The sequence below is a fragment of the Zalophus californianus genome, chromosome 4, assembly GCF_009762305.2.
Source record: "Zalophus californianus isolate mZalCal1 chromosome 4, mZalCal1.pri.v2, whole genome shotgun sequence".
NCBI classification, from domain to species: domain Eukaryota; kingdom Metazoa; phylum Chordata; class Mammalia; order Carnivora; family Otariidae; genus Zalophus; species Zalophus californianus.
In genome coordinates this window covers 177710356-177735174 of record NC_045598.1, presented here as the reverse complement: position 1 = coordinate 177735174, position 24819 = coordinate 177710356, and the positions used below count along the sequence as shown (strand labels likewise).

General features: G+C 48.3%; 1 protein-coding gene and 1 long non-coding RNA gene across 7 annotated transcripts; both read right to left on the bottom strand.

The window, feature by feature from the left end:
- Window positions 1–102: 102 nt before the first annotated feature.
- On the bottom strand, window positions 103–9965 carry MYC (MYC proto-oncogene, bHLH transcription factor). Of its 6 annotated transcripts, none has more exons than XM_027574317.1 (3): window positions 9947–9965; window positions 2307–3075; window positions 103–1167 (listed from the first exon to the last, which is right to left on the bottom strand). In XM_027574317.1, exons 2-3 carry the CDS (start codon window positions 3061–3063, stop codon window positions 608–610), a joined length of 1317 nt encoding a protein of 438 aa, XP_027430118.1. In that variant the 5' UTR covers window positions 3064–3075; window positions 9947–9965; the 3' UTR covers window positions 103–607. The 6 variants fall into 6 exon arrangements, with proteins under 6 accessions (XP_027430118.1, XP_027430092.1, XP_027430112.1 ...); XM_027574291.2 differs by lacking the exon at window positions 9947–9965 and adding an exon at window positions 5616–5635; XM_027574311.2 differs by lacking the exon at window positions 9947–9965 and adding an exon at window positions 4752–5490 and having other exon boundaries at window positions 2307–3072.
- Window positions 9966–18850: 8885 nt separating this feature from the next.
- LOC113924736 lies at window positions 18851–24600 on the bottom strand. The gene is made up of 3 exons (XR_003520793.1): window positions 24150–24600; window positions 19570–19675; window positions 18851–19122 (listed from the first exon to the last, which is right to left on the bottom strand). It is a non-coding gene; the product is annotated as an uncharacterized LOC113924736 (long non-coding RNA).
- Between the last annotated feature and the right edge of the window lie 219 nt (window positions 24601–24819).

The following is a 24819-nucleotide window of genomic DNA, read 5'->3' as shown; positions in this document are numbered from 1 at the left end:
TCCCTTGAGGGCCAAATTCTGTGAATCGGAATTGATGAAAAGAGAATGGAAAGAAAAAAAAAAAAAGGCAAGAAAAGAAACAAAACACTCACAACTTAAGATTTGGCTCAATTATATATTTGCCAGGTATTTTATTTTTTCTAAAAACAATAGAAAAAATCAACTTTAAAAAGGAAAATGTACTTAAATAAAAAAAAATTATGGTTTATAATACATGGTTTGAATTCTTGTATAACTGCTATAAACGTTTTATTAAAGTTATTTACATTTAATGGACATATTTACATGGGGAAGTGGGGTAAACTTTACGATTTTTTAAAAACAATTCTTAAATACAAATCTGTTAAGGGAAAAAAAAAAGATAGCAAGCATAAAAAAAAGTTCTTTTATGCCCGAAGTTCCATTTGAGGCAGTTTACATTATGGCTAAACCTTTCAATCCTAAGGCTTAGCCAAGGTTGTGAGGTTGCACTTGAACATGCATTTGAAAAAAGTTCAGATATGAGGAGCTGCTACAGTTCTGTCAGAAGGAACCTCTTCCCTTACTTTCTCTTAGTAACAAATGAGAATTCATGACCAATTCCAGTTCCTCCCTCCAATAGGTGGACTCAGGCACCAGAGTTCCTTAGCTGCTCCAGTTTGTGTTTCAACTGCTCTCGCCGCTTCCGCAACAAGTCCTTTTCTGAAATGAGCTTCTGCTCCTCTGTTTGGACCGACAGGATGTACGCGGTGGCTTTTTTAAGGATGACTACCTTGGGGGCCTTTTCATTGTTTTCCAACTCCGGGATCTGGTCACGCAGGGCAAAAAAGCTCCGTTTCAGCTCATTTCTCCTCTGGCGTTCTAAGACGTTGTGTGTCCGCCTCTTGTCATTCTCCTCTGTGTCCGAAGACCTGGGGCTGACACATTTGCGGTTGTTGATCTGTTTCAGGACTCTGCCGCTGTCCAACTTAGCCCTCTTGGCGGCCGGATAGTCCTTCCTGGTGGAGGGGGGCGCTGCGTAATTGTGCTGATGGGTGGACACATGGCATCTCTTAAGGACCAGCGGGCTGTGAGGAGGTTTGCTGTGGCTTCCCGCCGAGGGTGACCCCGATTCTGACCTTTTGGCAGGGGGCTGCCTTTTTTCCACAGAAACAACATCAATTTCTTCTTCATCCTCTTGTTCTTCCTCTTTAAGAAAGAAAATAGAAACCACCCGGTTAGCCACGTTTCCTTAAAGCAATCAGTGACCAGATTAAATGAATGCTGTGTAACTATAAGGCATTATTATGTGAGAAAGGGCCCTGGCACCCAGTTATCCGCAGAGGACAAACTAGCCAACCGACCCTGCTCTTCTTGCCACGAAGGCCCGAGTCAGAAAGGGAGAATGACAGCTAGCTTTTTACGGCACGGACAAGGAAATTACAATTTACCAGGATAACACATTGATGCCAATTCTTACCTAAGACTTAATGAGGCTTTGGACACACCCAAAGCAAAGCACATTCCCAAGCACCTCCTATTTTTTTATTTTTTTTTATTTTTAAGGGATTTTACCAAGAACACTTCAGGTGTTGCAAATGAGAGCTTCAAATCTCTTGGTAGGACTTTAGCAACTCCCTATTTTACCGGAAGTACAAAAAGAAAAAAAAATTCCCGCGGCTTTGCCAAAAGTTCTATGGGTGGGGGAAGGAAAAAAAAAAAAAAAGAGTCCAATTTTGGCAAGGATTTGCTTTTAAGTGTTCAGAACAGGCTGAACAGATCCCAGCTCCTCAGGCCGTTGGCTCTTAGGGCACTTTCACTAGTTCCCAGCACCCCGTGGGGAGGCTGCTCTGCCTCTGTCCACGGCCCAGGTTCATTTTTCCGTGGATCTGTGGTCCACGAAATCCCACCAGCTTCTCGGGAGGCAATTCATTCACTCTCAGAGATCAAACCTCTCTTATCCCCCTTCACACACACCCTCACCGCCCACCTCGGGGCAATTAAAATGCTTAAGAAAAGTAAGAGGGAGTGGATGGAGTTGCAAGATAAGCCAGAAGATTTAAAAACCCAAATGAAATTCCTAAGGGGAGGGAGAGGGAGGAGGGGGCTGGCTACGGGGGGGGGGGAGGGCAGTCTTAGAAGGGATGGGAGGGAACCCTAAAGCCCTGTGTTCCGGTATGGTGAGCTCCCAGATGCCTCCAGATCTAACATTTCCCTTCCCAAACGTGAGAAAAGAAAAAAAAAAAAAGGTTGGGTCAACTGAAGTGGCCAGCTGAATAAGCCGCCCCGGGAAAATCATTAAGAGACCCAGTCGCCCCCTGTGACAGGCCGGGAGGGGCACAGCTTACCCGAGTCGCTGCTGGTGGTGGGCGGTGTCTCCTCGTGGAGCGCCAGGGGCTCGGGACTGGCCCGCGGGGAGGACTCGGCCGAGGAGAGCAGAGAGTCCGAGGACGGGGAGAAGGCGGTGGAGTCCGGGGAGGCGCAGGGCTTGGGCGAGCTGCTGTCGTTTAGCGGGTAGGGGAAGACCACGGAGGGGTCGATGCACTCGGAGGCGGCGGCGCTCAGGTCCTGCAGGTACAGGCTGGAGGTGGAGCAGCCGCCGGGCCCGCGGGCGGGGCTCCGGCTGCCGCTGTCTTTGCGCGCAGCCTGGTAGGAGGCCAGCTTCTCGGAGACGAGCTTGGCGGCGGCCGAGAAGCCGCTCCACATGCAGTCCTGGATGATGATGTTTTTGATGAAGGTCTCGTCGTCCGGGTCGCAGATGAAGCTCTGGTTCACCATGTCCCCTCCCAGCAGCTCGGTCACCATCTCCAACTGGTCGGCCGTGGAAAAGCTGCCGCCGCCGCCGTCGTCGTCCCCTCTGGGGGAGAAGGACGCGACTGCAACGTAGGAGGGCGAGCAGAGCCCCGAGCGGCGGCTCGGGGACAGCGGCGGGGTGGGCAGCAGCTCGAATTTCTTCCAGATATCCTCGCTGGGCGCCGGCGGCTGCAGCTCGCTCTGCTGCTGCTGCTGGTAGAAGTTCTCCTCCTCGTCGCAATAGAAATAAGGCTGTACCGAGTCGTAGTCGAGGTCATAGTTCCTGTTGGCGAAGCTGACGTTGAGGGGCATCGCGGCAGCCTGCTGAGGGGGGCACACAAAGGGGGGGCGGTCGTGAGTTAAGAGGGTCTGGGTGGGTGCCGCAGCCCCGCGCAGCGCGCGCCCCAACGCCGAACCGCGCGCGCTCCCCTTCGAGCGCTAGCCCCAGAGGGGGCCGGTGGCGGGGAAGGGCACCCTCTCACCATCTCCAGGTGGCCTCCTGCTAGCTGGGACACACACTTGGTGAACCAGCTGCGGAGCGCCCGCGGAGCTTGCGTTCCCCTCCCCCCACCCACCTCCGCCCCGGTGCCCGGAGCGCCAAGCACGGGAGTCCGCCCCGCCGCCGCCGAGCAATCGAAATTGGTTTTGGCCTCCTTAAGTGGCCGGGGGAGGCGGCAGCGGGGAACACAATCTGCGAAACCCGAAGGAGCAAAGTTTTGCGCCACCTGAAGGAGAAGGCGAGAGGCGGCGCGGCGGGAGCGGCGGGAGCGGCGGCGCGCGGCCCCCTCCCGCGCCGGGCCCCTCCGCGCCGCGCCCGTTCCCACTCGCGCCCTCGCCGCGCTCCTTCCCCCGCGGGCGCCGCCGCCCCTCCCAACCCCCCTCCCCGCCGCCCGTCCATCCCCACCCCCAGCGCGCCCCCCTTCCTTCCTCCGCCGGCTTTTCTCCGTGTCTCTCGCCGGCTGGTGGGGCGAGCCTAGCCGCCGGCCTTAACACTTCCCCCCATAAATAAAAGGGGGGTGTTAGATAATAACAGGGGCACCTCCCTTCAACACCCAATACGGCGACGCAACTGCGCCAGAGCCCCTGCTGCGATCCCGCGCCCGGAGCCGGGCGTCTTCCCCTCACCAGCCGAGGGTAGCAGCTGTTCTGGAAGAGCCCCGAGCCCCGCTCCTTGCCGTCCCTCCGCATCTCAGGGGCGCGGGGACACCAGGGGCGGCGGCGGGGAGAGCCAAGGATGGGTGCGGAGATTCGCCCTCGTTTCCCCCAAGTCCATGATTCCAGGAGAATCGGACACATCCCTGCCCAACCTCCCTTTCCCTGGTCCCTGCGCCTCCCCAACACCCGGTCCCCAGACAGTCCCTCGGAAGCCCAAGATCCCTAATTTTATTAATCTTCTAAAAAGCCAAATGCCAACTTCTTAAAAGGAGCAGGGGGTGAATGGGAAACGCCGCGGGGATCGGCGGGCGAGACGCGCCGCAGTGTCTGTCTCCGGCTGTCAGAAATGCGGTAAGACGGAAATTTAAATGCCCTTTCCGAGACGCGGAAAAGTCAGCGGCTGCGGAGCTCTCTGGCTCCCACACACAATTTGTAATTCTTACTCCCAGGAGCTCAGGATGCACAGGGCTCTCTGCCCACCGCGAAGCACAGCAACCCCCCTCCCTCCAAAAAAGCAAAAGCAATTAGTGCAATAAAGCAGGAATGTCCAGCTGGTCGGGGGCAGCGTCAGTATACATAAGCAAAAATCTCTAAAGAGTTTTAGAAACGCACCCGTCGTCCCTCTGCTTTCTCCCCTCCCATCTTGACAAGCCGCTCTCCCCCATCTAGTTCTGGTTCGTCCTCACCCCACCCCGAGCTACCACAACTACTCTGAGAAAAGTGTCAATAGCGCAGGAATGGCTGAGACGACACCCCAATTCGGGCATTCGACTCCGACTCGTCGCGACATTGCATTAAGGCGGTAGGGAAAATAAACGAGAACACAAATAGATCCGGGTGCTTACCGGGTTTTCCACTATGCGAAGGAAATCCAGCGTCCAAAAAGCCGCGAGGAGCGCCTTTCGGAGGAGCCTGTCGCGGGCAGCGGAGGGAAGTGTCTCCCCAAATAGGCAGAATAGCCTCTCCGCGGCCGGAGAGTCGCGCTCTCGCTCGCGTCTTGTAAGTTCCAGGAGCAAGTGTCAGCCCGCGGCAACGGGCAAAGTTTCGTGGGGGCGCTGGGGGTTGCGCCCCGCTGGCACGGGTCGACGGGCCGGGTGGGGTGGGGGCGGCTGGGCCGGAGGCGAAGCCCCCTTTCCCTCCGGATCTCCCTTCCCCGGGCGCCCGGAGCGCCACTCGGCTCGCTCGGCTCGCTCGGCTCGCTCTGCTCTTCCACCCTAGCGGGCGCGCCCGCTCGCTCCCTCTGTCTCTCGCTGGGATTACTACAGCGAGTCGGATAAAGCCCGAAAAACCGGGTTTTATATTGCTAGGCACGATCCCGCCTCCCTCTGTTCTCTTTTTCCCGCCAAGCTCTGAATAGCCCTGCCCTTCCCGAGGCCGGCGGGGAGCCAGGCGGCGGCCGGGGCGCAATGACGGCGGCGGCGGCGGCAGCAGCAGCAACGGCAGCTCGGAGAAGCGCAGCTCGGGGGGTCCTCGGCCCCGCAGACCCTCGCATATAAAGGGCCGGTGGGCGGAGATTCGCGAGAGAGGATCTTTTTTCTCTCTCCCCCCGCCCTCCGCTTTGGGAACCGAGGAGGGGCGATACCGCGGAGGGAGGGACGGGGGTGGGGGAGCGGGGAGGAGATTCAGTCCTTTCGGCCTGGCACTCCAGTGCGCGGAGCTCTCGGATGTAAACAGTCAGAGCACAGCTTGAATTAACTGCGCGCTCCTACCATTTTCTTTCGCTCCCGCTCAAACCCTCTCCCTTTCTCCGTTGCTCCTCTGGCGCAGCACTCGGTTTGACAAACCGCATACTTGTCCTGCGCGCTTAAATCATCGCAGGCGGAACAGCTGAGGCTTCCACACAGAATACATCGTGTACCCACCGCCCCGCCACGCACGTCCCGGGCGGACGGGCGCCTCCCGAAGGCTGGGGACAGGGCAGCGTTTGGAAAATCAGTCCTACGAAGAACGGGAGGGAAGCAGGGGTATTTATGGGCGCGCGCTCTGAGTGTGTGGGGTGTTAAGTGTCGATGGGGATAAGTGGTAAGAGATACAAGGAAGACGATGATGCCTGGAATATTAAAATAACTGAGCAACCCACTGCCACGTATACTTGGAGAGTGCGTTATGAATAAACACCCACTGCATTTGTCGGCGGTGTTATGCCTTATATGCCTACGGCTACCTATCGCGATTGGGCACCTTCCACCCCCAATGAATCCCTCAATTTGCTGCCTAGGCAGCAGACACCCACGCCCCCGCAGGCCTCCAGGGGGATCCGCGGGAGCCGGCTGTTCCCCCCAGGACGCGCTAATCCCTGAGATCTTCCCTGCGTGCTCCCGAACTGGATTTAGGGAGGAGCGCGGTTGCGGGTGCGCGCGGCGGGGACCCTCCCCTCCCGCTTTACCCCAGTCTGCACCCGCATCGCACCCACACGCCTCTCACTCGGAGTTCCCAATTCCGCATCCAGGTTTCAGAAAAGAGACAAATCCTCTTTGCGCCCCGTGGCGCCGGTTTGCACCAGTCTGGGGTTCCCAGGTTTGGGGGAAATCAAAGGCGCTAGACGCGAGAATTTTTTTGGGGGGGGGTAAGCCTCGGGACCGGAGTTCCCAGAAGGCGGGGGAGGAGGCGAGCTGGAGGACCCTGCTTCGGGAGTTTGCAGAGACCCTGGTGAAGAAGACCGTTAACTCTTTCCTCTTCGGGCAAACCGGATATTTACTTCCTTTCTGGGTCTTCTTTCCACTTTATTATTGGAATCGAGATTATGCACAAAATAAAATTTAAAAAATGCATCGATTCTTATCAAAGTAGAGGAGTCAAATATTACTTCCGTGCCTTTTTGGTGGGTCTTGGGCCAATTAAACATTGGCCAAATATCAAGCATTAATTTCCTAGTTCACTGACTCTAAATTTTTTTCTGAACACCAGAGTGTTCAGTGAAGTGCTTAGGTATAATCCGCGCACATCTATATACATTTCTTGTACACATTCAACCCAGAATGTTGCCCAACACAACACATTTATTCGCTCCCTAAGTAAATCTATATTTAAGATATAATGCATATTCCCTCGGGATTTGCTATTTTGCATTACAGTGAGGCATTAAAAACAAAGGCAATCTCCCCACCGTGGTCCTTGACCCGAAAGCATTTTAAGTAAACTTTTCCTTACCCGCCCTCCCCATTCCAAACAGAAGAAAATCCGGGGGGGGGGGGAGGAGAAGATCTTGCAGAGCATGTTTGAGATAAATTATTACCCGTTGAGTTTGCAGCTCAGCGTTCAATTGTTAAGTGAGTAGCAACTTCCTCCAAATCAAGCGCACAGCGCAATTCGTCTTTAAGGGTTGCAAATTACTCCAGCCTCTGGGCCTTTGCCGCAAACGCTGGGAAGGGACCAATCCCTAGTCAAGGTTTTGCTGCAAAGCGTCTTTTCCCCGCCCCCCTCCCGAGGCTGCACCCACGCTGGGGTTTGCGAAAGTAAAGTAAGTGTGCCCTCTACTGGCAGCCGAGATCACCGCGTCCGGATGCCAACTGAGGGAGGGAGGTTGGTGGGGGCAGGGGCGTCCGGCGCGCGGGGGTTTCCTGCGGGGCGAAGGATGTGGTGGCTCCTTAAAACGAGTTTCCAGCTCCCTCCTTACCAACTCCTTCAGGCCCGCTGCAAAGGAGAGGAAGGAAGAGGAATTACTGGAAGGAAAAGTGGCTCGGAGGCGGCTATTCGATCGCAGAAGCAGTGGTGAAAATAAATCCATCACTACTTATCGACAATAAATTATCACCCCATGGAGAACTGATGCTATTTATGGAAAACACGGAATAATTAACAAGTACAGACACGAAAAAAAGGTCCAACGAAACTCTGAAGCAGCAAAACAAGCTTTAGCCCGCATGTCTTAGAAAGCCATCGTCTCCTAACCATCGAGTTTTTTAAAGCAAGATCTTGGATTCATTGGGGAAGGCCAGGCGCAGTGAAGGGGAGCGGTATTTGTGTTTTATTATTATTTAAAAAAAATTTTTTTCCCCTCCCAAACAGGGCTGGTGAACAATAGCCAGATGTTTTGATAGTGATGGGGCAGGGGCATTTGAGATCCCACTGGAAAAGAGTATAAGAGAACATTTTGTTAAAAAGTTTTCATCCCGAAACAACTCGGTAGTAAAGGTTGCAGTAAACGTGAAGGGAACTGACATTGCATGTTTCGGGGGTGTGACTATCTCAATAGTCTTTTTATGATGAGAAGGATGCTTTGACAGTGTCTGATCACCTAAGTATATCCTCAGGAAATTTGGCAACAGGAGATCCTTCCTGCAAGAGGCCTCTTAGGGTAGTTTCCCAGGAATCTGGCACTTTGGGCTTTGCTCTGCTGGAGGCTAACTGACTGCACTCCACAGGACACACAAAACAAAAACAACAAAACCCCAAACCGTCCAACCTAATCAAACAGCAACAGCAAAAGTAAGTTTAGCGTGACCTCAGAGGGTAGTTTTGGAAAGCTATTGAAGATGGCACATATGCCCTATCTTAATGTCAGACAACTGAATTATGCCAGCCTGGTGTGGGACCGTTGAGGATGTGTGAACCCCAGGCAGATATGCTGCTTGTGGCTTCAGGACTCAACCACACTCTCCCCCAGGTTGGTGATATCACCTGGGGTGTTACTTTCAAGTAGCAGCTTGGCGTTGTGGGGGTCATCCCATTTTACAGCCAAGGAAACAGAAAATCAGATCTCCACCAGGCTCAGGGACTCCACTGTCTTTAAAAAATTTTTAAGAACCACTTGACCTAGAGTAGACATTGCTGGGTTGAACATGGCTGGGGAGATTAAAACAAATAATATCTTTGCAGATGACCAAAGTGGTGTGTGCTCACTGTGAAGGGAAAATTGTAAAACAGAAAAATAAAGGAATCAGAGAACGGAAAGAGTTTGTAGTCCTGATCACCCAGAGATAGCTGTTGGGGCTTACCTTTTAAGGACACTGTTTAAGGGACAGCTTTGGTCTTTCTACATCCTTTTGGAAGTTAGTAGTAGGTGTCGGCTGACCAAGCATTCCTGGTTTGCTGGTCTAGGAACACTCTAAGGCTGTGTCTCTCTTGTTTTAGGGTGTTGTTGGGGTTCTAAGAAGTGGGTCTCCAGAAGGGCAGCTCTGTTATCACCCACAGGGTTGGGACTCCAGGTGAACAGTCCAGTGAGATTTGTCTCCCGGAAGAGAACAGTGTGTCACTGCAGGAACATTCTTCCCTCCAGGATGGTACAAATAAGAATCATTAATTCTCACAAACGCATATTCTCACAATGACTTTGTGGGTGCCACTTTTAGGCTTAGGAAAAAAGAAGTGTGCAGAAAGAATGAGCAATTTGATCCAACTTTCTCCACTCTTTCCAGAGACGCAAAAAGAGACATTCAGAATGTGTGACTTACATAACACCAGTCCCCATCTCCCCTCTTCTTTGAATATCTCTTCCCCCACCCCTCAAAAAGTTTCCTACCCAGTAAGTTGATCTTTGACAGATAAGAGCAGTGACTAATATAGATAGAAACTGGACCCTGGTGATCCAACCAGCTTCAATGTGGGGGTGAGACAGAACTCCCCTTCCTCCCTCCCCCAGGAAGGCTGGCTTGTAATTTCAAAACCCCTTGAAGTCATATGGGGCCCGTCAAGGAGGGAGGAAAGAGGGGAAAATGATAAATCTGTATCTCCAGCAGAAAGATCATTTTGAAAGAAGGGCCATGAGACTCAAACCCAAGCCAGCCAGGGAACGTTGAAGGCAGGGAAGGTCTCACCAGCATTTGCATGCCAACCATGTGTCCCAGGGAGAGGAACCCTGGAAAGCTCTTCAGCAGACTAGCAGATGGAATCTGGCCAATCATTCATTTGTAGGAATGATAACAAAAAGGCAGTTGAAGAAAATCCTGGTGCATTTTAAAAAATGCATGTTTTTAAAAAATGTTGTTTCCCTCTCCCCACCCCTTAAAGCGACCGAGAAGGAAAAAAAAAGATGTTTTTAACTCAAAACCCTAGACCCTACATTCCCTGTGTTGCATTGAGTATATTTGGTTGCTCTTACCCACTGACTTCATATCCTTGCGGAGGGTCCTGGGCTCAACCCACTAAACGTTACTCTGGTCCTCTCCCCAGCGCGGCGTTCTTTTACTCCTCAGTCCTCTGCGAGGTTGCCTTCCTTTGTAGCTGCTGGAGTAGACAAATGGTTCCTTTGTTTAGCCTCTTCAAAGGCTCAGTTTATTGTTCTGTAAGTGCCAACCCCAAGCCAATCTCAGAAGTCTCCACACTTTGTCGCTCACTTGGCCCATTTTTGCTATGGTCCTTTTGGGCGACATCTGTCCCCAGGATGGACCCTAGCTGGGTGGGAGGTGGAAATGATTGTAAGGGACACTTGGGGGATGGGAGTGAGGAGTTTAGCTTCTTAATCTCTGACCTTCCTTTGGAAGCCGGTGGGGTTAAGAGCCTGTTCCTTTGATGGACTTGTAGAAATCCCAAATCAAGGCTTCTAACTTGCTGCGCGTAGCCCGCCCTTGCTTGTTCTCCTTTTTAGATTGTCTGTTCCTTCTGTAACTCCATTTGAAGGAGCTTTCTCGCGGGTACCTAGTGATCACCAAAACCCATGACCTCTTTCCCATTTTCCCTCTTGCCTTCGCTGCTCTAAAGGGAAACTGATGGCTTTCGGAAATGATTGCTCTTGATTCTCGTAAAATGATGGTTCTTAACTGGAGGTGATTTTGCACCCCCCCCCCCCCCCCCCGCCAGGGGATATTTGGCAAGGTCTGGAGACATTTTGAGTTGTTACAAAAGGGTGGGGCTTACTCCTGAGTGTCCCCAGATGGCCAGCACAGCTCGACCACAGAAAGGTGTTGGGCAGGTGTGTCAGGTTGAGAATCCCTGACATACTGTGCTGAGGTCATTCCCACCTCGCCAACTTGTTCTTCCCTTTCCCTTGCTGGTGCTCTTCCTCCTACATGTAGCTACATGCCGCGGCTGGAATTCTCTTGCAAAGGACTCTCATTGTTTCTAGCTCAACACTCCATTTATCCTTGCGCTCCGACTCCTTCTCTTCCGCGTTGGGAAGTCTTCAGTAGCTTCCGACGGCCGAAAGAGGGTTCGAGGCTCTGCCTCCTGGGCTCGGCGTTCCAGGCCCTCCTGCATCTGCTCTCTGCCTTCTCTTTCCCACCAATGCTGCACTTCAGAGAAACAGGTGATTTAGAGTCACTCTGAGTGACACGCAAGTTCCTACCTCAGAACTTTTGCTCAGGCCTTTCTTCCAGTCTTCCTTGCCGCTTCTTGATTTATCCAAGATCGACCCTTCCTCCAGGACCCGGAGAAAGCCATTTCTCTGTGGAGTCTCCCCTTACTACCCTCACCTGTGACCATCGGACAGAATCATGAAAGTTTGGAGCTGGAAGCAGTTTTGGAGACTTTCTAGTTAAGTAGTTTGGAAACACGAGCGTTTGTTCTCAGAGTGGGATCAAGGGGGCACCTGACAAAAAAGAGTCACAAGTCGGGGATCAAATCTGACCCCAAAGTGAGGGATCAGTTAATCCTTTTAGAGAGAATGGATGCACCCCCTGTGCCACTGGGTAAGAAATCTAATGGGTAGAATTTTTTAATTACTTTTTGGTTATAGAAGAATCTAGCTTATGAGTGGAGGCTGGGGAGTCAGTTTGCCTGGGGGCCTATTCTGTCATGACCACTTGCTAAATCTAGCAAGTCCCATGACCTCCCGGAACCTCACTTTTCTCATCTGTAAAATGGGACTACAATCACTGTAGCACCTATCTTATTGAAGATGCTGTAAGAACTGAATGAGCTGGTGCATTTAGTACAGAGCCTTGTGCCTGGCCCACGCTTCATGAATGTTCACAGTTGTTAGCGTGGATCCTTGATTTAGCAGAAAATTATTTATTGAGCTATTTTAAGTATAATGCGTCACTATTTCATGGTCCCCCACAGACAATTGCATAACATCTAGATCCTCTATCTCTTCATCAAGCATGAAAAATGGTGGGCTCAGAGAAGCCTGTCATTGGACAGAGGAGAAAGTGAGGTCTGGCATCACAAAGAGATTACCTGATGTTTGGGGACTAATTCCTGACCCACCCTCCTCTAGTCTCCAACTGCTACAGGACTTACTATTCCGAACGTGTGCCCTTTTATAGACCTGTCCATCCAGAAAGAGCAAAATTCTGGAAGCTCCGGAAGGCAGAATTATGCATTGTTCCTATTTAATACAAACGAAGGCATTGTGTGAGAATTTCCCTCCTTTGACTGAATTCCTCTGCTGTCCAGTGGCTGACCAACAGGGAGTGGTCCTGGCAGATGCAGAGTGCAAGGGAGTAGCTTGGTCCCTGGCTTGCTAAGGCTTGCGCTGAGATCTGCCTCTGCTTTCATGCCCTGGTGAGCTGGCCTGGACACTGGAAAAACTTCGCCTTCGAAGCATCAACCAACATTCAGATTTAGAAACTCTTGACTTCTAGCCCACGTTTCTTCCTATCAGATTTTAGTTTAAGGGTGGCTAACTCAGATGCTTATGGGAGCCTAGTGGGGAATGTAAATTAGGAACACAATAGGGAGTGGTGGGGACTGTGCCAAACTGGAGACCAAAGTTTGCCTGTGTGAGGCTGGCAGTGCTTTGCAACAACCTGCTAGTTGACCCCTTCAATAGGGGTCTTACAGTTTCTCAGGGAAGGTGGGAATTCAGGTTTTAAAATGTTGGCAACTAATTTTAAAAATTACATGTAGAAACAAAACATATCTGTGGGATGGATTCAACTCTCCGGCTGCCAGTCTGAGATCTCTGCTTTTAGGTTTTAGTGATCCAGCTAATAATCCAGCTGATGTGGGCTCTTCTAGGAGCTTTTCCTGATGGTTTCCCCCTTCCCTTGAGGGTATTAACCATCCCCTCATTCTTTCGTGATAGGGAATCTAACAGTTTACTACTTTGGTGGGTTTTCATGTTCCACTCCTTGACCAGAAGCTTCCGGGGGTCAAGGAAGATTGTGCTTTATTCACATTTGCATCTGTCAAGAAAGCCAACATGTTGCACTACTCTGGGGCTGCCATTCACAGAAGACGTGGGTCTACAGGGTCTAGCTAAGACAGTGCTGCCTGGTGCATGATAGGCCCCCAGCAAATAGAGGGAGCTTCCAAGAGGAGGCATACCCAGCCCAGCCCAGTTTTATTCAAAAGAGAGAGAAAAGCTTTGAGAATTCCTCCTTGCTTCAGTTCCACTGACAGGCAAGCCTTGTGTGCGCGTGTCCTGGATGACAGGTGAGACCCAAAATGGTTGGAGGGAGGGGGATGAAGACAGGAGCTAGCCCAGAGAAGTCGATTGGACTCACTGGCCAAAAAACAAAAGCAATAAAATAAAAACCAAACCAAAGTTCACAACAGCTTTAAACACCACCCCCTGTAGGTCTCTTTCCTCCCAATTTTATAAACCCACCCAGAGGAAAATCCACTAGAATTGAAGAGAGGAGGGAAGTGTGGGAAGATGGTGATGGGTACCAGGCCGAGAGAAGCTCACGGTGTCAGAGTTTTCCCATGGAAAGTGATGACCCTTTACAGGGTCATAAAATCAACGTAATTGGCAGTGATCAATATTATTCACAGAAATGGAGTAGCACAGAAAATAGCAAAGACATTGAAGAATGTTACCAAGGATGGCTTCCTGCATCCTCTCTCTCTTTCTTTTTTTTTTTTTTTAAGATTTTATTTATTTATTTGACAGAGAGAGACAGAACGAGAAAGGGAACACAAGCAGGGGGAGTGGGAGAGAGAGAAGCAGGCTTCCCGCCAAGCAGGGAGCCTGATGTGGGCCTCGATCCCAGGACCCTGGGATCATGACCTGAGCCGAAGGCAGACGCTTAACGACTGAGCCACGCAGGCGCCCCTCCTCTCTCTCTTTCTGTTTCTCTGTCTCTCTGTGTCTGAACTTGGCCATGATGCAAACTGCATCGTCGCTAACTGTGGGTTAACAATGTTAGACAGCCTCTGTAAGCTCTCCTTAAATCTCCGCAGTGACACTATGAGGTGTAGATTGGTATTCCGTTTTGTAGATGGGCAAAGGGAGGTGTTACAAAGACTTGCTCAGATTCATACAGAGAGTGGTAGAGATGGGTTGCAGCGCCAAGTGCTTCTGATTCCACGGCATCGCCGGGATCTGCTCTACTCTCAAGTTCGGGAGACCCTGGGACCAGGCACTTGTCATTTCTCTGCTGCTGAGGCTGCTGACCGGGGCAAGTTGCCTGTGGGAAATGCTGGAGGAAACAAATAGAGCACTTTACCTCTCACTGCTACCCCTTTCCATGGTGCATAATGGCAAAGACATTTGGGGGTCAAAGAGAACATGAGTGTCAAGACAATGAATTCATATAAATGGATGAGTCCTTGCCCTCTAAAGAGCTTGGTAAAGCCCACATTCTCTCTCTCTCTGCCTGGGAAATTCTGTAAGGCAGGTTAGCGACATTTTTGCTTGTGCAGTAGACTTTTATGTTGGTGAGGGGATGAGGGCAGAGCAAGGGCAGCGGTGGTGCACAGAGGGGAGAATGCAGCCCCGCAATCCTATAAACCCCGGCAGTCCTATGCATCCCCATGAGATTAGGGTCAAATGCTGACTTTGGATGTGAAGCCTTGGAAAAAGTACTTCACTGAAATGAGCCTCAGTTTCTCTAGTTTCTGTAGTGATGATAACCACCCCTTAGAATTATCCTGAAGGTTAAATGGGAACACGTGCCCTCAGAAACGATAGCTGCTTTGTTGTTAAGATGAGCAGTATTCTCTGCTTCAGAGTTTCCGATTTCTTCATTTTCTCAGGTTGGAACACTGTTGCCTCCCTCAGGGGCTTCTTCAGGGGGCCTGGGAGGGAATGTGTGGTCAGTTCCGAGCTGTGCATCTTGGTGGGCGTCTACGTGCACCCAGGAGGTCTTATGACTGGGGATGAAGCCCAGGCTGGTGACTCTGCTCATCACTCTGCTTGCACCCAGCCTCCAGTCTACAAGGTAAAGCGGACTCCTCTCTGTGCCCCTCAGTCCAAACCGATTGGGACCATCCATGCCTTTGGAAACCCTTGCCTGCTGTCTGGGAGTTCATCTTGGAATTGTCACCCTCACTCCTTCTCTGCAGGGAGGGAAGTAGAGGTTGGACACTGGCCAGGGAACTTCACAGGCCCAACAAAGAATTTCTTAAAAGGGTTGATTTGGTAATAGGCAAAGGGGAATTCCGTGGATAAATAATAATTTACGCAAGGAATGCTGTCTGCTTCCCTGTTAACGCATTAGTGTATAATCGCAGGCTCATTTCCCTTCCCATTCTGTGCCCTTTACCTTTCAACCCCTTAAATAATTATATTGACACTTCCCCAGCTGACTGGGTGGGAGGGGAGGCATGGGGTACCCAGCCTGGATGCTGGCTGTAGACAGTTTGCCATAAAACTGAAATAATTAATTTTAATGCATTAGAGGATTAAACATTAAATAAGAACATATTGAAGTTCTGTCTAGTATATCTGAATGTTGTGCTGGAAATTAATAAAAACTGGCTTCACCGGAGACATTGAGTTGTAAATTAAATTTGGTCTTTGAACAAAGACCCTGTTATAGGGTTCTCTAATTAGATTAGGAATCAAAACCGGTGCGCACCAAGCCCTCTCTGTGCCACCCTACCCTTACCTTGGCATCTACGAGAGTGTTTTGGGACTCTGGACTTATGTATGAATTCTTCCGTCTCTCTTTGCTGCTTGGGTGAATTCTGGTGGAGGCGGTGAGGGGTAAACCTGGCTTTGGCGGGGGGGTGAGGTTGAGGCTCGGGGATCATTTTGGGAATCAGGCTAAAGTGCTTCGAGCAGAGAGAGCAAGCTGGCTTGAGGACCGACACTTGCCTGCTGATATGTTGGCTCATATGCAGATTTTGACCTTCTCAGCATTTATGACATTTAAAAATAGGTGCCAACACTTAAAAGTCAATAGATTTCACATAAAAGTCTGAATTTCTGCTTCCCTTGAGAAGCCGGCTCTGCTAATCCTGGGCTTGCCTTCTCGTGTGGATGGAGGCAGAGAAGCACTCACTGCTTTAGAAGAGCCTTGAGCGTTGCAGCTTCAGTCTTTCCCACTCCTGATGCTGAGCCCACTCAACTTACAGTCCCTTCCTGGCTTCTGCCTGGCCCTCTCAGGCCTTTGAGTTTGCCACCTCTGAGTGAGAAAATTTCCTGGTCTATCTATAGTTCTGATTACAAGGAAAGATTTCGTACCTTTAGAAAGGTGGTACGTAAGAAATATTCTTGAATAATGATGACACTAGCTAAGATGAAGCACACACTATGTTCCCATGTGCCTGTCCCTTTTCTTTTTAAATATTTTATTTATTTGAGAGAGAGAGAGAGAGTATGAGCAGGAGGAGGGGCAGAGAGAGAAGTAGACTCCCTATCGAGCAGGGAGCCTGATGTGGGGCTCAATCCCAGGACCCTGGAATCATGACCTGAGCTGAAGGCAGACTCTTAATGACTGAGCCACCCAGGTGCCCCACTATTTTTTTTTTATAATAGCTTTATTGAAATAAAATTCACATGTCATACTATTTATTTATTTATTTTGAGAGACAGATTGAGAGAGAGCGCTTGCATGCGTGGGGGTGGGGAGGGGCAGAGGGAGAGAGAGAATCTTAAGCAGGTTGCATGCCCAGCACGGAGCCCGGCACAGGGCTCGATCTCAGGACCCTGAGATCATCACCTGAGCTGAAACCAAGAGTCAGATGCTTAACTGACTGAGCCACCCAGGTGCCCCAACGTTTAGAACGTTTTCATCACCTCAGAAGAAACCCTGTACCTCTTGGCAGTTACTTGTTATCTCTCCTCAACACCCAGCCCTAGGCAACCACTACTCTGCTCTCCGCCTCTGTGGATTTGTTTATTTTAGCCAACTCATATCAGTGGAATCACACAATATCTGGCCCTGTGTGACAGCCTCTTTCACTGAGCATATTGTGTTCAAGGTTCATTCATGCAGCATCTAGCAGTACCTTTTTTTTTTTTATTGCCGAGTAACATGGCAGTGTATGGCTGTATCACATTTTATTTATCTCTCTATTTGTTGAGGGACATTTGGGTTGTTTCCACATTTTACTATTATAACTAATGCTATTATGAACTTTCCTGTGCAAATTTTGTGTGGATGTAGGCTTTAATTTCTTTTGCGGATGTGTATATACACACACACACATCTATGGGTATGAGAATATATACATGAGAATGGAAATGCTGGATTATAGGGTAACTCTATGTTTAACCATCTGAGGAACTTCCAAACCACTTCCCAAAGTGGTGACGCCACGTTACAATCCCACCAGCAGTGCATGAGGGTTCCAGTTTCTCCACAGCCTCACCAACACTTGCTCTTATCTATATTTTTATATAGTCCTGCTAGTGGTGTGAAGTAGTATCTGGTTGTAGTTTTGATTTGCGTTTCCCTGGTGGCTAGTAATATCGAGCATCTTTTCATGTGTGTGTTGGCCATTTGCCAGCCCTGTGGTAAGCGCTTAAGTGCACTAATTCTTTGCACCACAACAACCTTGACAGATAAGTATGATTATTACCATGCTTCCTGAACACACCCCAAGCGCAGACTTTCTGTGGCAAGCTTTCTTTTCGGAGGCTGAAATTAATTCTTGTTATACATAAGGGAATTTTAGTTCCTGGTTCTGGATAGGAGTGTAAATCTCAAAAGAGGACAGTCTGTACCTCATTAATTCCTAGTTAAGCATGTGTTTCCTCTCTCAGGACTTTTGCATGTGCTGTTCCTCTACCTTGGGCCGTCTTTCCCTGGCTAACTTTTGATCATCTTCTAGATTCTCTGAGAGGCTTCCCTGACTACCTCCAGTCCAAATCTGGGCACTTGTTTGCCCTCGAAGTACTCTGGACCGACCATAATCACATCCATTCATTAGTGTCTTTCTATTTTCTTGTCTTTCTTTTAAACAAAAGGTTTTTGTTTTGTACTCTTCTAATTATGAGCTTTGTGTTCATTTGTATTCCACTTTAAAAAGTTGAACACGGCATTACCAAGATCAACGGTGTAATTGAATGCATAATTTTAAGTGGCTATAAGAATATTCTCTGAAGTGATTATAAAATAGCTCATTTAACCATTTCCTTTAAAAATGTTTAAGTTTTTTTTTTAGCCCACTGTCCCCCCAAAAATGTTTGTTTTTATCATTGCTTTGCTAAGGTAAAGAACACTGACATGAACATCTTAGGGCATAAAGCTTTTTTTTTATCTATAGGATTATTTCCCTGGGGTAGAGTCTCAACAGTGGGATTATTGAGTCGGAAGCATTTGTAAGGCCCTTGATGTACATTGCTATTAAAGCCCTTGTGGAGAGGTGTTACAGTGATTTAGACTGCCCCAAATATGTATGACAGTGTTAGCGCTGGGTTTATTGTCTTTCTAAAAAAAGCTTTGCTTTAATCTGCATTTCTTTGATTAACACTGGGGACAAATCTAATAATTACATAAACAGTGGAAGCACATCTTAATTGATAGGCCAATTAAAAAAAATAGATACCACATTATGGGTGTAGTTTCCTGAAGGAGACCTGAAAAAGAGTGAATGAGAGCATTTGTTGGTGAGGATAAGAGAATGAAGTGGCCCGAACAGCCTCAATAAAACTGTTGATAATGGGATTTGCAGATAAGGCAGAAGGACATATGGCCGGACGATTACTCCATAGCTCATTTTTTATGCCTTATCAGTGTAGACGCCAGCTCCCCTGCAAATGAGCTACACCTGGCCGTGCAATAAAGAGATTTGCTAGCTGCAGGTGGATAGTAAGAGCTGCTGGAGACAGCTCCTGGCGTGGAGGAAAGAACTAAAGATACAGAAGGTTGGGATTGGAGGAGGCTTAGCCAACACCAGGAGGTGAAGCGTTTTCAAGCATTTTATTTTAGATTAATTGACTGGTGGAATAGTTCATTTCTGTGTGAAATCCCAACATGGAAGCCGGGTGGGGGGGCGAGTGGAAGGGAGAAGGAGGAGGGCTGTTTGGTCCACTCTTGTCATTCACAAAGGGCCTTGAGATGTTTGGCCCTTGTCTCCAGATGAGGTGCAAATGCGATCCCAGGGACATGCAACAGGATGGAGAGATTTCTGTCCTTCGATTTTCCTCTGAGCATTTAACATGTCCTAATCACTGAGTCCTTGCCGCAACCCAACCTGATGGATACCATTCTCATTTAAGTCCTGCAGAGGAGGTAACCACAACACAAGGAGGTTAAATGATCTGTCTACAATCAAACAGTGAGTAAAGGGTGGGGCAGAGATTCAAACGCAGGCAGTCTGAAGAGGGCAGGATAGAGGCTCTGAAATTGGAGGGTATGAACTATGATTTAGTGGATAGTCATTGGGAAAATGTGGTCCATTGGGATAGATATCCTGACTTTTTAAAATGATTTATTTATTTATTTGAGAGAGAGCGAGAGCGTGAGTGTGAGGGGCAGAGGGAGAGAATTGCAAGCAGACTCCCCGCTGAGTGCAGAGCCTGATGTGGGGTTGGATTCCAGGACCCCGAGATCATGACCTGAGCTGAAGGCAGATGCTTAACCAACTGAGCCTACCCAGGCGCCCCAAGGAGTAGATAACCTGACTTTTAAAAAACCTGAATTTTCACTGAAAATGGGATTAGCCAACCTTGGCTTCCTGAAAGATGTCGATGAAATCGAGCAGTTGAAGTAAGCAGAAGACATGGATCAGGGAGGGTCAGTAGAGCCCCACGTGGCCACATGAGGGTCAGAATCTGAAGAAATAAATGGAACATTCCTGTTAACAGTCCCCATTCACTTGTTTGTTCCCACATTCAGAACTCATGAAGCAGGAAGTGGGTAGAGAACGAGGCCCTTAGGTTCAAATCCCGCTGTCCATGCTCTGTAAGTCCAGATGACTCTCTGAGCCTCAGTTCTCTCATCTTTGAAATGGGGATAATAATGATATCAACCTCACCGGCTCCTTGGGGGCAATAAACGAGACCATGCATACAACCTGCTTCTTTTGTCCGGCGCATCACAAGTGCTCAATCAATGCTCACTGTTAATGCGTAGTGATTTTCTCTTTCAGCAACTGTTTGCTTAGCCTCACCTGTACTTCACCGGGCTAGTGGAAATGTCTTGGTTGACCCAGGAAGGGGATAAGACAAAGTCCTGAGACCAAAGATTTTAGCTATGAAAGTCCCTTGCCTTGAAATGTGCTGATTAGTAAGAATGTTTGAGCAACAGGACTTCATAACTGATCCAAGCATAGAGATGGGTCAGGACAAGGGGAGTGAACACATGGTCCCCCTAGAACACAGACTCAGAAGCACCCAGAAGTGAGGACTTTCTTTTTTTTTTTTTTTTAAGATTTTATTTATTTATTTGGGAGAGAGAGAGCACAAGCAGGGGAGTGGGCAGAAGGCGAGGGAGGAGCAAGCTCCCTGCTGAGCAAGGAGCCTGAGGCAAAGCTCAATCCCAGGACCCTGGGATCATGACCTGAGCCAAAGGCAGATGCCTAACCAACTGAGCCACCCAGGCACACAGAACTGAGGTCTTTTTGACATGGGCTGTGGCCTCTGCTCCTTTTAGCTGCCTAGGATGAGCAAGATAAAACAAAAGGGAAAAATTAGAGCTTCCCCATTACTTAGGGTCAAAATGGTGATCTCTGGGGCTCTTGGTAGAGCGTGTGACTCTTGATCTCGGGATTGTAAGTTCAAGCTCCACGTTGGGGGTAGAGATTACTTTAAAAAAAATCTTAAAAAAAAAAAAAACAAACCAAAACCAAAATAGCGATCGCTGTTAGAAAGCAAAGTTTAGACCTTGTCTCTGCAAAATCAGCTAAAGCTGAGTTGAATGAATCGGAAAGAATTCAGGCCATAAAACAAGGTGCCTGAATTTGCAGATCACCTGCTGTGAATAAATCATCTAAAAATTACATCAGAGTTCAAGCAAAAGTTCTGTGTCTCTAAATTGACACTTTGAATCAATTTTTTTATTAAAACAAAAAAAAAAAAAAAAGGAAAAGAGTTGAATGGAGCCCAAGGAGACAATCACAATCCTTTGAAACTCCAAATAAGGCATTGGACGAAATAACATTTTTTAAAAACTGGGCTTTGGAACTGAAATCATCATATAAACAGCAATAATTCCTGCAGTATTGGCCACATTCTAAATTCTACAGCAAAAGCTTGATGCACCATGATTTCATTTTGTTAACATTTTTAATTAAAAGATATTTTTAAAGACTTTATTTATTTATTTATTTTAGTTTAGCAATTTTACGTTCACAGCGTAATTGAGAAGATGGTATTTCGAATATATTCCCTGTCCCACACACGCACAGCTTCACCCATGATCTACAACACTTACCAGGGTGGTACATTTTCTACCAAGGATGAACCTACATTGACACATCATGATCCCCCAAAGTTCACAGTTTACCTGAGAGTTCACTCTTGGCATTGTAGTTTCTAGGATTCGGACGAATGTATAAGGACCTGTATCCATCATTACGGTATCATCTAGTTTTTCCAAGCCCTAGAAATCCTGTATTATCTATTCATCTTTCCCTCACCCCCCCAACCCTTATCCAGAAACACTGATATTTTTACTGTCTTCATGGTTTTGCTTTACCCGGAATGTCATATAATTGGATTCATACAGCATGTAGCCTTTTCCGAGTGGTGTCTTTCACTCAGTGACATGCATGTAAGGTTCCTCCATGTCTTTTCATGGCTTGCTAGCTCATTTCTTTTTCAGCCCTGAGTAATATTCCATTGTCTGGATGGACTGCAGTCTATCTATCCATTTATCTACAGGACATTTTGGATGCTTCCCAGTTTTGGCAATTATGAAGAGAGCCTGCTAAAAAAAATCTGTGTGTAGGTTTTTGTGTGGACATTAGCTTTCAGTAGTTTTGGATAAATATCAAGGAGGGTGATTACTATGATTTCATTTTAAGTTTTTCAGCAGCTCAGTGCTATGATCATCCCTATCCACATTTCACAGACGAGAAGGCTGAGGTTCAGAATGTCACGATTTACTTAAAGACACATAGTTAAGGGTCAAAGCCATACTAGACAAGACTGTGTCTTGGTGGCTGATGTGATGCACTAGGAATCAGAAGGCGGTCCTACCCCCAGTTTTGTCCAGACACTCTGGATGCCCTTGATCTTGCTACCTCAGCCTCTCTTCTGTAAAACAGTTGAATGTGTCCTCCTGCTTCACAATGTCCTTGTCAAATGCAATCCTGGGCAGAAAACCACTTTGGATTTCTCATGTTTCCAGTTAGCACAGTGGATAAGTCACTGTGTCTCTGGGCTTCATGTGTCACATCTGTGCAGTTAAAAGCTTTGGACTCCTTTCCAGTTCTGGAAGTGTAGGATTTTGCATCTTCACACCTCTCTGGGTTCCTCTGTGGTGAACTGGAGATACTGACTATCGGGGGAAGGATGGGAAGCTGTGAATGCTTCTATTTAAACTTTGGGGTTGAATAATGTTGGCAGTTTTGAAGTCTCATTATCTTACTCCCTAATGCTTTGCTTCTAAACAGCTGTAGTTCTTGGGGGAAGGGGGTTGGAATAACAGTGTTGGAAATAGTTCCACTGGGGAAGGTGAAGGATAGTCGGAGTTTTTAATTTAGAATCTCGGTGACCAAATGCTGCTCCAAGTTTGTCCCTGGGGCACCCCAGTCTCAATCAAGGACTATACAGTGTTTGGAATTGAGCCTGTTATTAAGTGGGGGCTGGGTGGTGGAGGATAACACACCTGGGATGGGGACAGTACACTGCAGTTGTCAGTGTGGGCTTGGTTCTAATCTCTCTTCTCTCCCGCCATGGCTATGTGACCCCAAGCTCTCCATGCCTGGCTCTCCATAAAGCAAGAATGATAACACCCCTCCAGACTGATGTCTTAAGAAAGAAAAGAGGGGTGCCTGGGTGGCCCAGACGGTTAAGCATCCGACTCGATTTCCGCTCAGGTCATGATCTCAGGGTCGTGAGATGGAGACCCGGGTGGGGCTCTGCACTCAGCACCAGTCTGCTTGTCCCTTTCCCTACCCCCTGTCCCTTCCCCCCCCCCCCCGCAAATAACTCTTTAGAAAAAAAGATAGAAAAGAGAGGCGCAGCCCGAAGTCTGGCGCCTAGTTAGCTGTTGTCCAATTCCAACTCTACAGAGGATAGTCTGGTCCTTCAAGGGACTGGAACCTGCTTGGGTTGCCCTTTCTAACAGAGCTGACGTCACAACTGTAGTGTTTTCATTCTCCTACAGTGAGGTGTAGGCTGGGCAGTGGAAAGGGGAGCCCAAGCACTGCTTTGCATATGTCCTATCCTTATAACAATGCTCTAATGTTATTACTCTTCTCCCCATTTGTAAAGGAAGACTTTGAGGTGCAGGGAGGTAAAATTTGACAAAGATTCCTGAGCTAATAAGTGGAGAAGTTTGGATTCAGACCCATGTCTGTGACCTTCTTCAGACCCTGGGAATCCTAATGAGAGTTACTGGGGCTCGACCTCCCCACCCCGAGCTCTCCCTGCCAGTGGTTGCCAACGAATGGCAAGAATCTGTTTCACCGAACTTCTCTGGGCCGTTCACCACTGTTGGGAGGTTCAGAAAGAATGGGATTAAGGATACTACATGAAAGACCACAGAGATGGCAGGAATTCATACATTTCCACAAGATGCCTGGGCAGCGCTTCCATAGGAGGTGATACCTGTTTCTTCTCCCATGGATCTGGGCTGGTCTGGTGACCTGATTTGGCCATTTAAATGAGACAGACCTGGTGGCATCCCAGTTCCAAGTCTAGGTCTCAAGAAACTTTAGTGTGCTTTTTTTGCTCTTTCTTAGAAACCCGCCCAGCTGCCATGTAGACAAACAGGCTAGAATGCTGGAGGATGAGATATGAAGTGGAGTAAGTCAAAGTGCCCCAGCCCACAGCTAAGCCATGTCCCAGAGGCAGAACTACCTCCTTGACCTACAACTGACTGCAGACGCATGTGTGAGCCCAGCCCAGACTAGAACCACCTGGCAGAGTCCAGCCCAAACCTCCTACCCCACACAGTTGTGAGCTAAATGTATGGCACTCCATTTTTTTTGGAATAATTCAAAGTTTGTGGAAGAGTTGGAAAGATAATATCCCATCACCCAGTTTCAATTTCCTTCAACGTTATCATCTTATACTATTGTGGCTCAAGTTTCTTTGTCAAAACTAATAAACCAACATTGGTATATTACTCTGAACTAACCTGAAGGTATGATTTGGAATAATGCCCTTGTTTTATTCCAGGATCCAATCCAAGATGCCACAATGCATTTAGCTATTGTCTTTCCTTTGTCTCCTCGGATCTGTGAGAGTTTCTCAGTCTTCCTTGTTTTCATGACTTTGACAGCTTTAGGATCACTGGCTAGATATTTTATAGCATGTCCTTCAACTTGGGTTTGCCTGATTTTTTTTTCATGATTAGACTGGAGTTTTCACGTTTGGGAAAGAAATACCACAGATGTGAAGTGAAGTGTCCTTCTTATCACATCATATCAGGGGGGACGTGAGATCCACTTGACATCATTTGGTGATGTTAACTTCGACACTTGGTTAGAACAGTGTTTTCCAGGTTTCTCCATTATAAAGTTACTCTTTTTTTTTAAGACACTGCATTTTGGAGTGGTTTGCCCGGTAAATAGCTGTTATATACTTCCTCATTGCATTCACGCCTCTCTGAATTTGGCTTGTCCAAGTTATTTCCTGGATTGTTTTCCAACTTTAGTCTTTTGGTCAACAATCCATTGTATTGTTGCCCTGGACATCGATCTGCCCAAGCAAAGTTCTAATTTCACTTTTGAAATTCTAAGAATCTTTCTAGGTTCTGGTCAACTGCAGTTGCCTTTGAAAACTTTCCCTGGCTCATTCTGTAAACC

Bases quoted from the DNA above. Each gene is read 5' to 3' on its own strand.
- MYC (XM_027574291.2), bottom strand. The intron at 1,168-2,306 runs GTAAGCTGTGCC...TCTTTCTTAAAG, and splicing joins CACCACCAGCAGCGACTCGG to AGGAAGAACAAGAGGATGAA.